The 13,410-nt window shown below is 37.5% G+C and overlaps 1 protein-coding gene across 16 annotated transcripts in view; it reads right to left on the bottom strand.

The window, feature by feature from the left end:
* Positions 1 to 13,410, bottom strand: part of LOC100680429 (protein unc-79 homolog) — a 2,400,004-nt gene that overhangs the window by 734,473 nt on the left and 1,652,121 nt on the right. For all 16 annotated transcript variants that reach the window (XR_004345182.1, XR_004345183.1, XR_004345184.1 and 13 more), the window contains one exon: positions 996 to 1,090. Coding sequence is in view for 13 of the 16 variants with exons in the window: in XM_031923950.1 (XP_031779810.1) it covers positions 996 to 1,090 (95 nt within the window). In the remaining 3 variants the exon portion in view is untranslated. The remainder of the gene's footprint in view (positions 1 to 995; positions 1,091 to 13,410) is intronic.

Here is a 13,410-nt window from a genome sequence, read left to right as displayed (position 1 = left end):
TTCAGTTATATAGAGTATACAGGGTGAAAAAACAAAGAAGCCTAATATCTTTGAAACTAACTGGTTTCATACACAGCCCAAAGAAAGGGATCAAGGTACTATATAATGTTAACTGAATCAAAAATTTGAACTTGATTATTGCCTTTTTACTCCAGTTATCGCGTCACGTAGAAAAACGACTTGTTTCAGTTTCTGAAGTTTTTCTCAGGATCTGCCCCATGAAATGACTTTAAATTAAGGAGACGGATACACCTTAAATTGTCAAAAAATGAAAAATTTAATTTTTTGTTTATATTTTTCTCAAATTGTTTAAATAATGAATAAACTATTAAATATATTCAGGTATAATGTAAAAAAATACAACCATGTTTATATGTGCCATATTATCTGGTATGACATTTCTTCGAAGGCCTTCTGGAGTAGCTGAAAAATGGAAGTTCTGAATTTTGGCCTTCAAAGAAATGTCATACCTGATAATATGGCACATATAAACATGGTTTTATGTTTCTTACATTATACTTAAATATATTTAATAGTTTATTCATTCTTTAAACAATTTGGGAAAAAAATAAACAAAAAATTAAATTTTTCATTTTTTGACAATTTAAGGTGTGTCCCCTTAAAGTAGTGTATAGTCCTAATAACCTTCAATAATCATGTTTTTTTTTAGAAAGGTTTGACATTTATTTTTCAAGTTAAAGCGGACTTTAGCAGTTTGTGCTATAAAATTTTATACGATACTCTTGACTTAAATGGTTCAGTTTTGCACGGCACTTAGCGCCCTCGCTACGCTCGGGTGCTAACTGCGCCGTGTAAAAAAGAACCATTTAAGTCACACGTATCGCAATGTACTATTTTTTTCATCTGTATAAACCCTAGGCCTGCGTTCAGGTAACACTGCTCACCTCTGTGGGGTTTTCGGGGTATTAGTTATATACTAATACTCTGTAATATTACTATTATAAAAATAAGTACTCAAGATTATATGACAATACCTGAACACTACATGATAAAACTTCTTCACGATTAGAACAATGATTGTTGTTAGTTAAGTTATCCTGGGCAGAAGATGTTGCTACATGTATTGTATCTGTAAATTAAGACCATTATTGATTATTTTTCTTAGAAACAAATTTAATAAAATATAATTTTGTCTTATTGTAAATCTAATGTAAGCTTTTATTTTTGTAGTATGTTACTTTAGAGACAGCACTAAATTTAAATAGAACAGCAGTATACGTTATGAACCCCGATTACAAAATTTTAGATGCGATCTCAGGTGAGTTCTCACATAAAATCTTATGTAAAATTTTGCAAAAGGGATGTTGATGATGCAAGAACTGCAAGCTCCAATGGAGGCTGACCATGACACAACAGCATATCTACACTATATTAAAATTTTATATTTGGTCAATTTTGTAAAAACCCTCCAAAACTCGTAAAAAGAAAAAAAAATAGATCTATTTAACGGTAGAAATGTTCTGTGAACTTAAATCATTCAAGTTACCGAAAAAAAATATCAAATTTCGATAAGTTTTTAGCAGTGAAAGAACTTAAAAAATGTCCGTCTGTCCGTCCGTCCGTCCGTCCTGATTTTTTTTTTTTGCATTTCTTCCACAAAACTTAATGTATTTTATAAATAAAAAACTATTTAATGGCATAGACAGGTACATATGATAAAAATATACATTCCTACTAAAAAACATTTTCAACATTTGGTGCAGGTAGATTGGAAGCTGTTAAAACAATTTAAAAAAAAATAGACGCAATGAAATAATTTTTTTTAAATATTTTTGAGACACACACACACACATATCTATATATATATATATGCATATATATATACATATATATATATATATATATATGTGTGTGTGTGTGTGTGGGACATTCTACGTCAACTGAGACAGATCCGTACCCAAAAATCCTTCTGACCTAAAAATTAAAAAAAAATCATATAAGTTAGCCTTTTTTATCTACTTTTGATTACTGTGTAGCACTTTTTTAAATTTCGACCCTAGAAAGAGCTGTACGCCCCTAACCTCAAAGAAAATACTTTATTACGATTGAAATGCTTATAACTTCTCACAGGAGCGGTCATTTTAACCAGCCAGGGCTTAAATAAAAGCAGGAACTTAGTATAAACTTTTCGAACGAAATAAGAATAAAAGAGCTTTAATTAAAGCCCTGGATAGTTAAAAATGCCTACTTGGGTTAAAAGTTATGAGCATTTTCACTTATGAACATATCTTCGAATAAACTCAAATAACTAGGTCAAAGAAAAGCCTGCGCTGTTTTTGCTTTTTTAAAATCCTTACAACTGTCGACCTAGGCAGTCACTCTTAACAATTCAGGGCTTAAATTAAAACTCTTTTGTTCTACTTTCGTTTGAAAAGTTTACACTAAATCGTTGTTTGTTGGTTAGCAAAAAAGTCGTAATTGATAAGAATATATATCGCTAACTAACAAACAGGCACTCAATAAAAATTTTTAAATTAAAAGTAAAATAAAAGAGCTTTAATTTAAGCCCTGGCTGGTTAAAAATGTCCGCTCCCGTGAAAATTTATAAGCATTTCAATCATAATAAAGTATTTTCTTGGAGGTTAGGGGACGTACAGCTCTTTCTAGGGTCGAAATTTAAAAAAGTGCCACTCAGTAATCGAAAGTAGATAAAACGCTAACTTTTATGATTTTTTAAAAATTTTTAGATCAAAAGGATTTTTGGGTACAGCTCTGTCTCAGTTGAAGCGGAATGCCCCATATATATATATATATATATATATATATATATATATATATATATATATATATATATATATATATATATATATATATATATATATATATACACACCTAGATCAATAAAGATTATTTTAAAATTGGACCAGATAAAAGGGCTGCTGCGATTAAATATTTGTGCAGATATAATTTTTTTTTTCGTGAAGTTATTTGTTTGTGAATATGAAATGACGATTTATGTATTCATGCATATCACAAAATGTTATCTGCAGATTTGATTTACATAAAAAAGATGCTGCAAATAATTACTCGTGCATATATAATCGTTTTTTATAAGTTTTGTGTTCGCGACATATAATGACCAATGCTGTAAGTATTCATTCATATCACAAGATAAAATCTGCAGTTTTGGTAAAGATCAAAGGGATGCTACAAATAGTTATTTATGCAGGTATAATTTTTTTTTAATTGTATGTGTTTGTAAATATGAAATAACGCACATGCATATCACGAGATGAAATCTGCGATTTTGATCGAGATAAATGGGATGCTGCAAATAATTATATATTTATGTAGATATGCTCCTTTTTTTTAAAGCTATTAAAACATTATCATAAATAATATATTTTCATTAATGTATTATATATGTTTACTATATTAATATTCAAATATATTTTATACAAATTTACTACACATCCCAAGCTGATGAGAATTTTCAATATTTTAACGTTTTTATCAATTATCTATAGTCATTTCTATTGATTCATCTCAAACGAGATCTCTTCTATTAGGTATACTGCTCTTTTAGGTTAAATTCTAAAATACTCTAAGTTTGTTATAATTGAAAATAATGTTTTAAATAGTAAAACTGTATTAAAAAATAGATGCATTGAAGCATTCTGCATTCATTCTAAAATCAATAAAGTGTTATTCTGATATTGACAAATAAATTTTATCTATTTATAAAATTATGGAAATTAACTTTTTGCATGTGTATCGAACGTTATTTCCTGATACAGGAAAATGGCAGAAAATGTGCTTAAACGCACGCGGAGCGTGCGTGATAGTGCATTTTACGCACACTATGTCGCAATATATTTGAAATACTGACTTATTTAATAATTTAGATAAGTAATAAATAAATTTATTTTTATATTAGGATATCAAATATCATTCTGTATATAATTACATAATTTCCCATACTTGTATTGATCCTTAGTTGAACAAAAATTCTACACATATCAGTCTCCATCTGAAGATTTCAGACAATAACAAAAGATAACTGAACAAAATAGAAATGTTCAGCAGCAAAATGTCGGAATTAAGACGGAGTCAACACTTATTTACAGGTATTATTAGTTTTTTCAGTTTTTTTTTAGTTTACTACGGATGGTACCAGATTTCAATAGTTTTCAACAGTTTCGTTAATTAGATTCTATGATCAAGTAGCGCGGTAGCACAACGAAGGCGAGTTAAAAGGTAGACAAAGCCGCGGTGCCCACTCTACTATTTTATTACATCAATGTTAAGGTTCGCATTTTTCATCACAACGAAATAAATGCATTTCTTTCTTGTCTCTAATATATTTTAACTTATATCATGTTTTATTATGCCTAACTATAATTTTCAACAAAAATATTGATAAAAACTACCTTTGATATAATACACGAGTGTGTCATTACAAAATGCTCAAACCAAATAAAAAAATGTTAGGACCGTTAAGTTAGCCGCAACAAGTGTTAGGATCGTGAAGTTGGCCGCACAGCTATACAGATGGATATTGCTTTCTCATCGGTTTTCTGCATGCTCGTTCACATGTAGTTTTTAGTGTCTAGGTGTAGAAGTAATTTGAAGACGGTGTCTAGGTGTACGTGGTGACCCATGTCGAGGTCTAGGTGGTGCGCTCCGTAATTTTTTATGTCTAGGTAAATACATCATTCGAGGGCGGTGTCTAGGTGTACGAGGTCTAGGTGGTGCGCTTCGTGGATTTTGTGTTTAGGTGTAAAAATAATTCATGGGCGGTCTCTAGGTGTGTAGTGTGGTCGATGACGAGGTCTAGGTAGTGCACTCTGTGGTATTTGGTGTCTAGGTAAATTAATCATACGGGAACGGCGTCTAGGTGTACAGGGTGGCCGATGACGAAGTTTAGGTAGTTCGCACTTACTTTTGGTGTCTAAGTGTAGAAATCATTCGAGGGTAGTGTATCAGAACAGTCAGTGATTTCATCTTAGTGATAAAAATGTTGCAATAAAACCATGGTAAAAAGGTGCTAAAGATGGTTATATTTTATTTTTTGGGGAAAATATGAAATACCTAAAATAATTTACTAAAAAGGACTAAAATCTCAAAAAATTAACTTTTAAAAAGGTAAAAGGTTAGGCGACTTTGATATATTCCGCAACGGAATAGCAAATAAAAAAGAACTGAGATCAATCAACCTAAATCCAGTTTATTATATTTAATCTTAATGAAGCAACAAAATTTGTTTTAGTCAATAAAGGGCTTACTTAACTTAAGTTAAGTTATATACTGATCAATTAGAAAAACTTACAAGATACTTACTACCTAACTAGCCATGACCGTTTAATTTTGTTTATTGGTCGAGGGCGAGGACGACGTGTTGGATAGAAAGAGAGGAGCGATAAAATCATCGTATTTTTTACTATTGTGATAACGAAAAATCTCATCGGTGCGGAAATTCCTCCGGTGCACGCTCGACAATTCGAGTATTTCTTGATAATTTTTAGATCTTCAGCCGAGATAATAGCACGATTCGGTTTTTTGGTAATAATTAGTTCGAGAAGACCGTCGGTTTTCGGGAAAGTTCTATCATCGACTGCAATGATATCTCCATCGTACTCTATTCTTGATTTGCCGAGATTGTATCCGCCGCCGTCTTGGTCCTTTCGCACGCCGTAAACCTTATCCACATTTTTACGACGCAGAAGAAGCGAAAGCGACTTTGCTCCGTCGTCGTCGCTGTCGCTGTCGCTGTTTGCCGATTCGAACGTCGTATCAGCAGCAGCAGCCTATATAGTTTCATCGCTTGAGAAGTCTAATTCTCCTCAGCAGTAGAATCGGTATACAAGTCATCGTCAGATTTTATTATTCGTTTATTTGCTGCTGCAGCAGCAGAAGTTTGCTCTCTAGCAGAATTGACCACTAAGACCGCAGTTTGATGGTCCGCAAATGACTGCGCGTATACTGTCCGGAAGCAGAGCTCCGTGACGTTTCACGCGTCTCTCCCCGTGCTCGGTCATAGTATTAAAGTTGACCACGGGGAGCTTCACAGCCTGCTCTTTGAAGTTCATTCTCTCAAATCTCAGCTAAAACTGATCGATTTCCTATAAATAGGCTGCTTTTATAGCCGCCTGCATCAGTTATCATTGAACCTTTGTGGAGTAATGATCGTACACATTGAGAGCGGATGTGGTTTGGTGAACAAAGTGCTCAACAAAATTCCTGTTGAACTTCATTTGCCGGGCTGTCAGTACTGCGGACCAGGAACAAAGTTAGCCAAACGTCTAGCTAGAGGAGATCGAGGCATAAATCCTCTCGATCAAGCTTGCAAAGAGCACGATATAGCGTACTTGCAGAATCGCGAGAACGTAGAGGCTAGAAATCAGACCGATAGAGCCGACAAAGCTTGGCAGAGAGTCAGCGCGAAAGACGCGAAATTAGGTGAGAAAATTTCCGCTTACGCCGTATCGAAAGCGATGAAAATATTGAAATTGGGAACGGGTATGAAGAGTAGTAGGAGGAGACCATCCACGAGGCTGAACGCTATAGTGAAGGCAGCCTCGAGAGCGATGACCAAGGGCACTAATAGTCACGAAGTCATCGCATCGGCTTTGAAAGGAGCTCGCGATGCTGTGAAGAAGGCTGGTGGCAAAGATAACGTGGCCATACCACGAGTCCTGCCACTACCTCATAAAGTAGGTGGCTTTCTTTCTCTCCCCATACCCATCTTCTCTGGACTGAGTGCGGCGGGTGCTTTGGCTGGAGGAGCTGCTGGCATTGCCAAGGCGGTCAACGACTCCAAGGCTGCGAAAGAGCAGCTAGAGGAGACTCGTCGACATAACAGAGCGATGAAAAATATCAGCGTGGGTAAGAGACTCTGTCTGAAAGCCAGCAAGTCTGGATTGGGCCTTCAACTCAAGCCCTATCGCGGAAGCAGTTTAAAAAAAAAACTTCTTCGAGATAAGCTTGTCCGAGAGGGCGCTGACAGACGTGGACATCGTGAAGTACGCTAAAATCTTGAATCTCTCGAGGTGTATTCATGGGTAACGCGATGCCTGCGAGTGGCCCACGAAAGCGCGAATCAGCCGTTGTGAACTTGGACGATGCGAGCGGGCCTGGAACTCACTGGGTAGCGTATCGCAAACGAGACGACAACGTCGTTTACTTCGATAGCTTTGGAGATCTACAGCCTCCCTTGGACTTGATGCTGTATTTGGGAATGAACGAGATCCAGTACAATCACGAGAGATATCAAGATTACAACACCTTCAACTGCGGACATCTCTGTTTGTAGTTCTTGAGTAATAAGCTATATAAGAGGCGACTGCCGTGAATGCACATTGATTCAGCATTCGACAGTCAGTATGGATAGCTGACTCACTTTGAGTCTCTCCGGAACTTCATCTGTACTCGAAGCTCAGTACTTTCCACCGATTGAGCTCTTGAAGCAAAAGATCTACGTTCTCGGTCCAGTCGAGCTGCTCACGTTCAACTCCATTCCCAATATCGACACGGATAATAACAAGTTCTACGTCGGTGGGGAAGAAATTATCTTATCTACAGGGAGCTACGAAATCGAGGATATCGACGTTTACCTTCGCGAAGCTTTAACTTCCAAGGGTATATCGTTCAGTCTCAAGCCCAACAATAATACGCTTCGTAGCGTGATAAAGTGCAGTCATCCGATAGACATTCGTCCGCGAGACTCGATCGGCTCTCTGCTGGGCTTCACCGAGCGCATCTTACCGGAGAACGTGAGCCACAGTTCGGATAGACCTGTAGCTATTCTAAAAGTCAACGCTCTGCGAGTCGACTGTAACATCACCTCGGGTGCCTATATAAACGGGAAGCGCGTGCACACTATTCACGAGTTCTTTCCTGCTGTACCTCCAGGATACAAGATCATCGAAATTCACTCGTAAGCAATCTATCTACCAATCACTGTGAGAAGCATAGATCAGCTTCAAGTGCGCATAGTCGATCAAGACAATCGCTTGGTTAATTTTCACGGAGAGATAATCACCATCAGATTACACCTAAAACAGATATAATGGGTATCGTTTATAACAGCAGCAAAGTCGGAGCTGGCTATATAAGCAAGCCGACGAGACGCAGCGAGTTCAGTCGTCAACGAATCGCCAAAGCGCTAACACCACAAAACGTAGACTTCCTGAAGAGTCTCAAATTCAGAGTACATCCTCGTGGAAAATAATAATTCAGGAGATTCTGAGTATACAGGCGCCGGTGGCCTTCGACAAGTCTGTAGCTCATTACGAGTTACACGCTCATCAGCCCTACACGCCATCTGGATACAACAACAGCGACGAGATACGCATAGCCATTCAATATCAGGACCTATACGTTCTTCCCTCGTGCAACTCGCTGCACATTCACGGCAAACTGACGAAAGCCGACAGTAGCGCCGTGGAGCGCACGCGATTGGTCAACAACGCGATATGCCACATGTTCGAGGAGATTCGATACGAAATGAATGACGTGGAAATCGACAGATCTAAAAATGGCTGTCTTAGCACGCTCATGAAAGGCTGGATTTCTTTCAGTCCCAATCAGAGCTCGATGCTCGAAAATGCCGGCTGGTTAGACGTCGAGGAGACGTTTCAAGTGACCAACAATGCCGGCTATTTCGATATCAACATACCGCTCAGTATGATACTCGGCTTTGCCGAGATCTATCGCAAAATCGTGGTCAACGTCAAGCGCGAGCTCATACTGACGAGATCGCGAAGTGATCTGAACGCCGTAACGCAGACTGCTGGCAGAAACGCGGCTGGACAAGACTTTTAAGAGGATATCAATATTGGACTATTGAAAATCGAGTGGCTCATGTCCTACGTTGTCGCGTCGAACGTGCAGAAAATTCGTCTGCTGCAGTCCGTGGAGAAGAACAAGCCGATCAGCATGAGTTTTCGCAGCTGGGAGTTTTACGAGTATCCGCTACTTCCCGTCTCCTCGAAGCACGTGTGGACGGTGAAAACGTCGAATCAGCTGGAGAAGCCGCAATTCGTCGTTCTCGGTCTGCAGACTAATCGAGAGAGACTGAGAACTGCGAACGCCAGTCGCTTCGATCACTGTAATCTCAGCAACGTCAAACTCTTCCTCAATTTCCAGTACTATCCCTACGGAAATTGAATCTCGATATGTACGCAAATTTCCAGAACGCCTACTACGACAAGAATCCCAAGCTGCTGCTCTTCGTTATCGACTGCTCCAAGCAGAGCGAAATGTTGAAGAGCGCGCCTGTCGGAGTTCGTCTGGAATTCAAGTCACGTGATAATTTTCTCGCCAACACTTCGGCCTTCTGTCTCACCCTCACGATCGTATTTCAGTATAGTCCTGTCAGCGGAGACGTGAAGAAGCTCGTGTAATGGAGTACGCTGTGGATATGGAAGGCTTCAAGCAGCCTGGAAACGATTTTGTTCTCAAGGAGCTGGCTATTGTCTCGTTCACGGACGAGAGCGAGCCCCTAGTCCTGCTGTTTCGAGAACCGTTTCCCTGGAGAAGACTCACGGAAAAGTATAGGAAGGAGAATGAGTGGCTAGAGCGCAGCCATCACGGGCTATCCTGGTCATCAGGCAACATAGCCTACATCGAGGTCGGCAAGCTGCTCCGGGAAGCTCTTCGAGATGCCAGCAAGATCTTCGTCAGAGGAGAACTACGCCGATGATGGCTAGAACGTTTCAATCTCACTGCCACTGATATCTGCGATTACGGATATCCCTCGGAAGATTTGCCGAAAATCGTGACTGTATGCACCAATCACAATGGAGCCTACAAATCTACCTGCGCTCTGCAAAATGTCAAAATCATGAAACTCTACTATCTCACCAACGTTCACATGGAGTGGAACGTGTTTCGGAGACTGAGGAGTACGCTTAATATGCGAGCGACCGAAAAGTGCGGCGGTGGGTCGAGAGTAAGATAAATTTTTGTGATATTTCGCTGGCTTGCCGACTACGAGCGCGCGCTCTTTATTACCGGCTGGCAGAGCTGGGACCCGCACTGACTCGCCGACTCTGACGCGAGAGCGCGCTCTTTATTACGCGGCTGAGGGGGGCGGTACACTGGGTGAGCTGGTAGCCGCTCGGAAAGGGAGTGAGCTGGTAGCCGCAAAGAGTGGGGGTGAGCTGGGACCCGCATGAGATGGTACCTGCATAACTTACCTACTAAAGAGTTTAAAAACTTTTTTTAATATTTAAAATATATTTCTTTTTTATTCTGTAATTTTAAAGCCGGTCCTGTGTACTAGTAGCTGTAACTACTTTTATAGAATGTTGGCTGTATTGAATATATCTATTCATACTCAACGGTAATTCATTCTTATAAAACGTTTTGAAGTCGTGCTTTTGATTGGTTAGAATTTATCAACCTGGCAATTTTATTGGAGTATTTCATAAACGTTTCACAAGAAATAACTACCATCTAGTGTACATCTAATATATAAAGTATATTTAATCTCTAAAAAAAAACTTAACCAAAGTAAAAAGGTTAATCGCGTTTGATGTTTTGCATATCATCATGAATGTCAATAATTATTTTTACTGTGAAATTACTGATTAAAAAACAACTGAGGTCAATTAAAAAAGGTCTAGTTTACAATCATATTATTTTGTTTATAAGACGACTACCAAAAAATCATTATGTTTAATTAAGGGCTCAGTCAAATGATTGGTAATTTAAACTTAAGTAATATATTGATCAATTACATACAACTCTCAAGATACTACGTAACTTGCTATACCTTTTACATTTTGTTCATCGTGTCACTTTTCGCATATTTCATTTGTGTACGTAAACTTATAAAATTGTTATTTTAATAAAATTAAATATTTTAAATGTCAAAGTATGTACCATGAACAAAATGTAAAAGGTATAGCAAGTTACGTAGTATCTTGAGAGTTGTATGTAATTGATCAATACATTACTTAAGTTTAAATTACCAATCATTTGACTGAGCCCCCAATTAAACATAATGATTTTTTGGTAGTTTTAGTAGCAAAGTTTTATGTAATAGAATAACAGTGTTTTATCATCACAATTAGTGAGTATTAAGTGAATATTTGAGTGGGCAAGCAGTTGACTAAAGCAATTCAGCGATTATCAAACTTTCTTGAAATTTTGTGTGTTGCTATTTGCCTTTTGAGACCCTTCTGTCGTTCATACAATTAACATATCGCTTTTGGCGTGCAGGTGCCAACCTCTGTTCCTCGTAAATACGTAGTGATATGAAGCAAGTTTGAAATCAACAATATTTTTTTGCTTATAAAGAACAATAATACATAGTGCAATCAAGAAGAAAAATTTTCTTCTTTTAGCAAAAATAAAGCTTAAGTACGAGTTGTACGAATATGTCTGTGTTCAAACAATATCCGAATATGAATCCGAATACTTTCTTTCTTATTCCGCGCGCGAAAATTATGTAAGACGCGATATATCATGAAATTTCTGACAGATCAAGCTGAAATTTAAATAGAAGTTTTGGTTAGTGCTAAGCGATTATTTCTAAAAAATATTAGTCATTCAGGTTAAAAATGTATGTGCAAACTCTTCTTATCACTATAATCAAGATCATAAAACGAAATTTAAATCTACACGCTGTAACGAGCTGAGACTTTGACGTGAGCGGAGAAAATCACAAAAGGAGACGTCGGGACCGAGAATCGATCCGGCGCTCCCGAAACAACAAAACATTCAGCAGAATTCGACAAGAATATAACTGAAAAAATCTTGAAACATAAATCAAAGAGTTTATACAGCGATGCAAATAATGCGAATTAAAGTGACAAGTAAGAGTATAAACTAAACAAAAAATGGTTATAACCGATATGCCACTGCTACCGATCAGTAAAGTCGCACTAGACATAGTCCCCTGCTACTAGACTAGATCCCTGCCCAAAACGAGCAAAGAAAACAAATATATATTCTAAAAATGCAGGATCTTTTTTCAAAATTCGCTATTGGCGTGCCACTACAGGATAAAACAGCAACAACAGTAGCCGACGGACTAATAAAAAGACTAATATGTGTATTCAGAATACCCCAAGTTATACTTACAGATTAAGTGACTGACTTTCTCAGTAAATTAATGACATGCGTTGCTGAACGGTTCGATAAACAGCTAAAAACAACCGCTTTCCACCTGCAGTCCAATGGATAAATCGAAAGATCGCACCACCCGCTAAGCGAATATCTAAAAATGTTTATATCCAAAAACGAGAAATGGGACGAATAAATAGAGTTAGCCATGTTTAGTTATAATACAGAGATACACAAAAAGACATAGCACAAGCCCTTCAAGCTCGTATTTGGCCGGTCGCCCCGACTATTTGCAAACAAATCGCTAGAGGCCAATGACCTCTTACCCACTTACTCCGACTACATGTTTAGCCAAATCTCTTGCTTAAATACCTTGCTGACGTTCAATCGATTATACTTCGATGGAAACTTAGTTAAACATTTACATTGTAAATAAGTACATTTAAAATTAAGTATCTTAGAATTCGAATCTCGAACTTGATAAAAGTTGATACTTTTAAATATTGTTATTTTTATGTTTTAAGATTTTTCAAGAAGGCAGGCACTTTTTTAATAGTCGCAAAATAAAATATCTTATTTCATTTTTTTATTTTGTATTTCTAAATTTAATAAAATAGTAGTATAAACTTAAAATTACTAGACAATTAATATTTTTTATGGTGTTAAATATCAGGCGTAATGAATGGATTCAATAATATGTGCCACAATATGTCCGCGGTCTCGTTGACTCTCGCTTTGTTGAATAAATAGCCTGAACAACGGTACAATTTCTTAATCTGTCCTCACCCTTTGAAACAAAATGGCCGGTAAATAAGAAAACATTTTGGCCCGATTAGTCGAAAAGGCTTCTCCGTCTCGCTTAGTCCAGCGTGCGGGAAGAAGAGGCATCCATGTTTAAACCGCTTGCGGTCCATCGATCAACGCGCTCTCATCGGCTCGAGCCTTTGTCGAGTATATTGTTGAGTGGGAAACCATACCTAAGTTACTAAGCCCCAGTCAGATTATAAGAAAAGCTCGTGATTGCACTCTTCCTTAGCCGCATCCGCAGTGGATCATTTTGCTGCGGGAGTTTTGCAAGGAGCATCAATTAAACAAACCAACAACAAAAACTCCAACTCTTGGTCTGTTGGAAGCGCAGTCGAGACAGCAGACTCAGGTGTGTCAAGTTTCAAATAAAAATATTAACGCAATAATAAATATTTGTTTGTAATAAGTCATCATCTTATTTATCGTGGTTAAAAGGATTAATATTTTTTTCAAATTCTTCAATAAATTTATTAAGTTGTGAAGAGTCCTTGCTTGATTGATGTTTTTCTAAATCAGAAGTCACACCCTGCACTTTATTAATCCACTTTCGTCGTAAACGTGTGATATGTG

Source organism: Nasonia vitripennis (genome assembly GCF_009193385.2).
Source record: "Nasonia vitripennis strain AsymCx chromosome 2 unlocalized genomic scaffold, Nvit_psr_1.1 chr2_random0002, whole genome shotgun sequence".
Classification (NCBI taxonomy): domain Eukaryota; kingdom Metazoa; phylum Arthropoda; class Insecta; order Hymenoptera; family Pteromalidae; genus Nasonia; species Nasonia vitripennis.
This window is presented reverse-complemented; position numbering and strand designations above follow the sequence as displayed.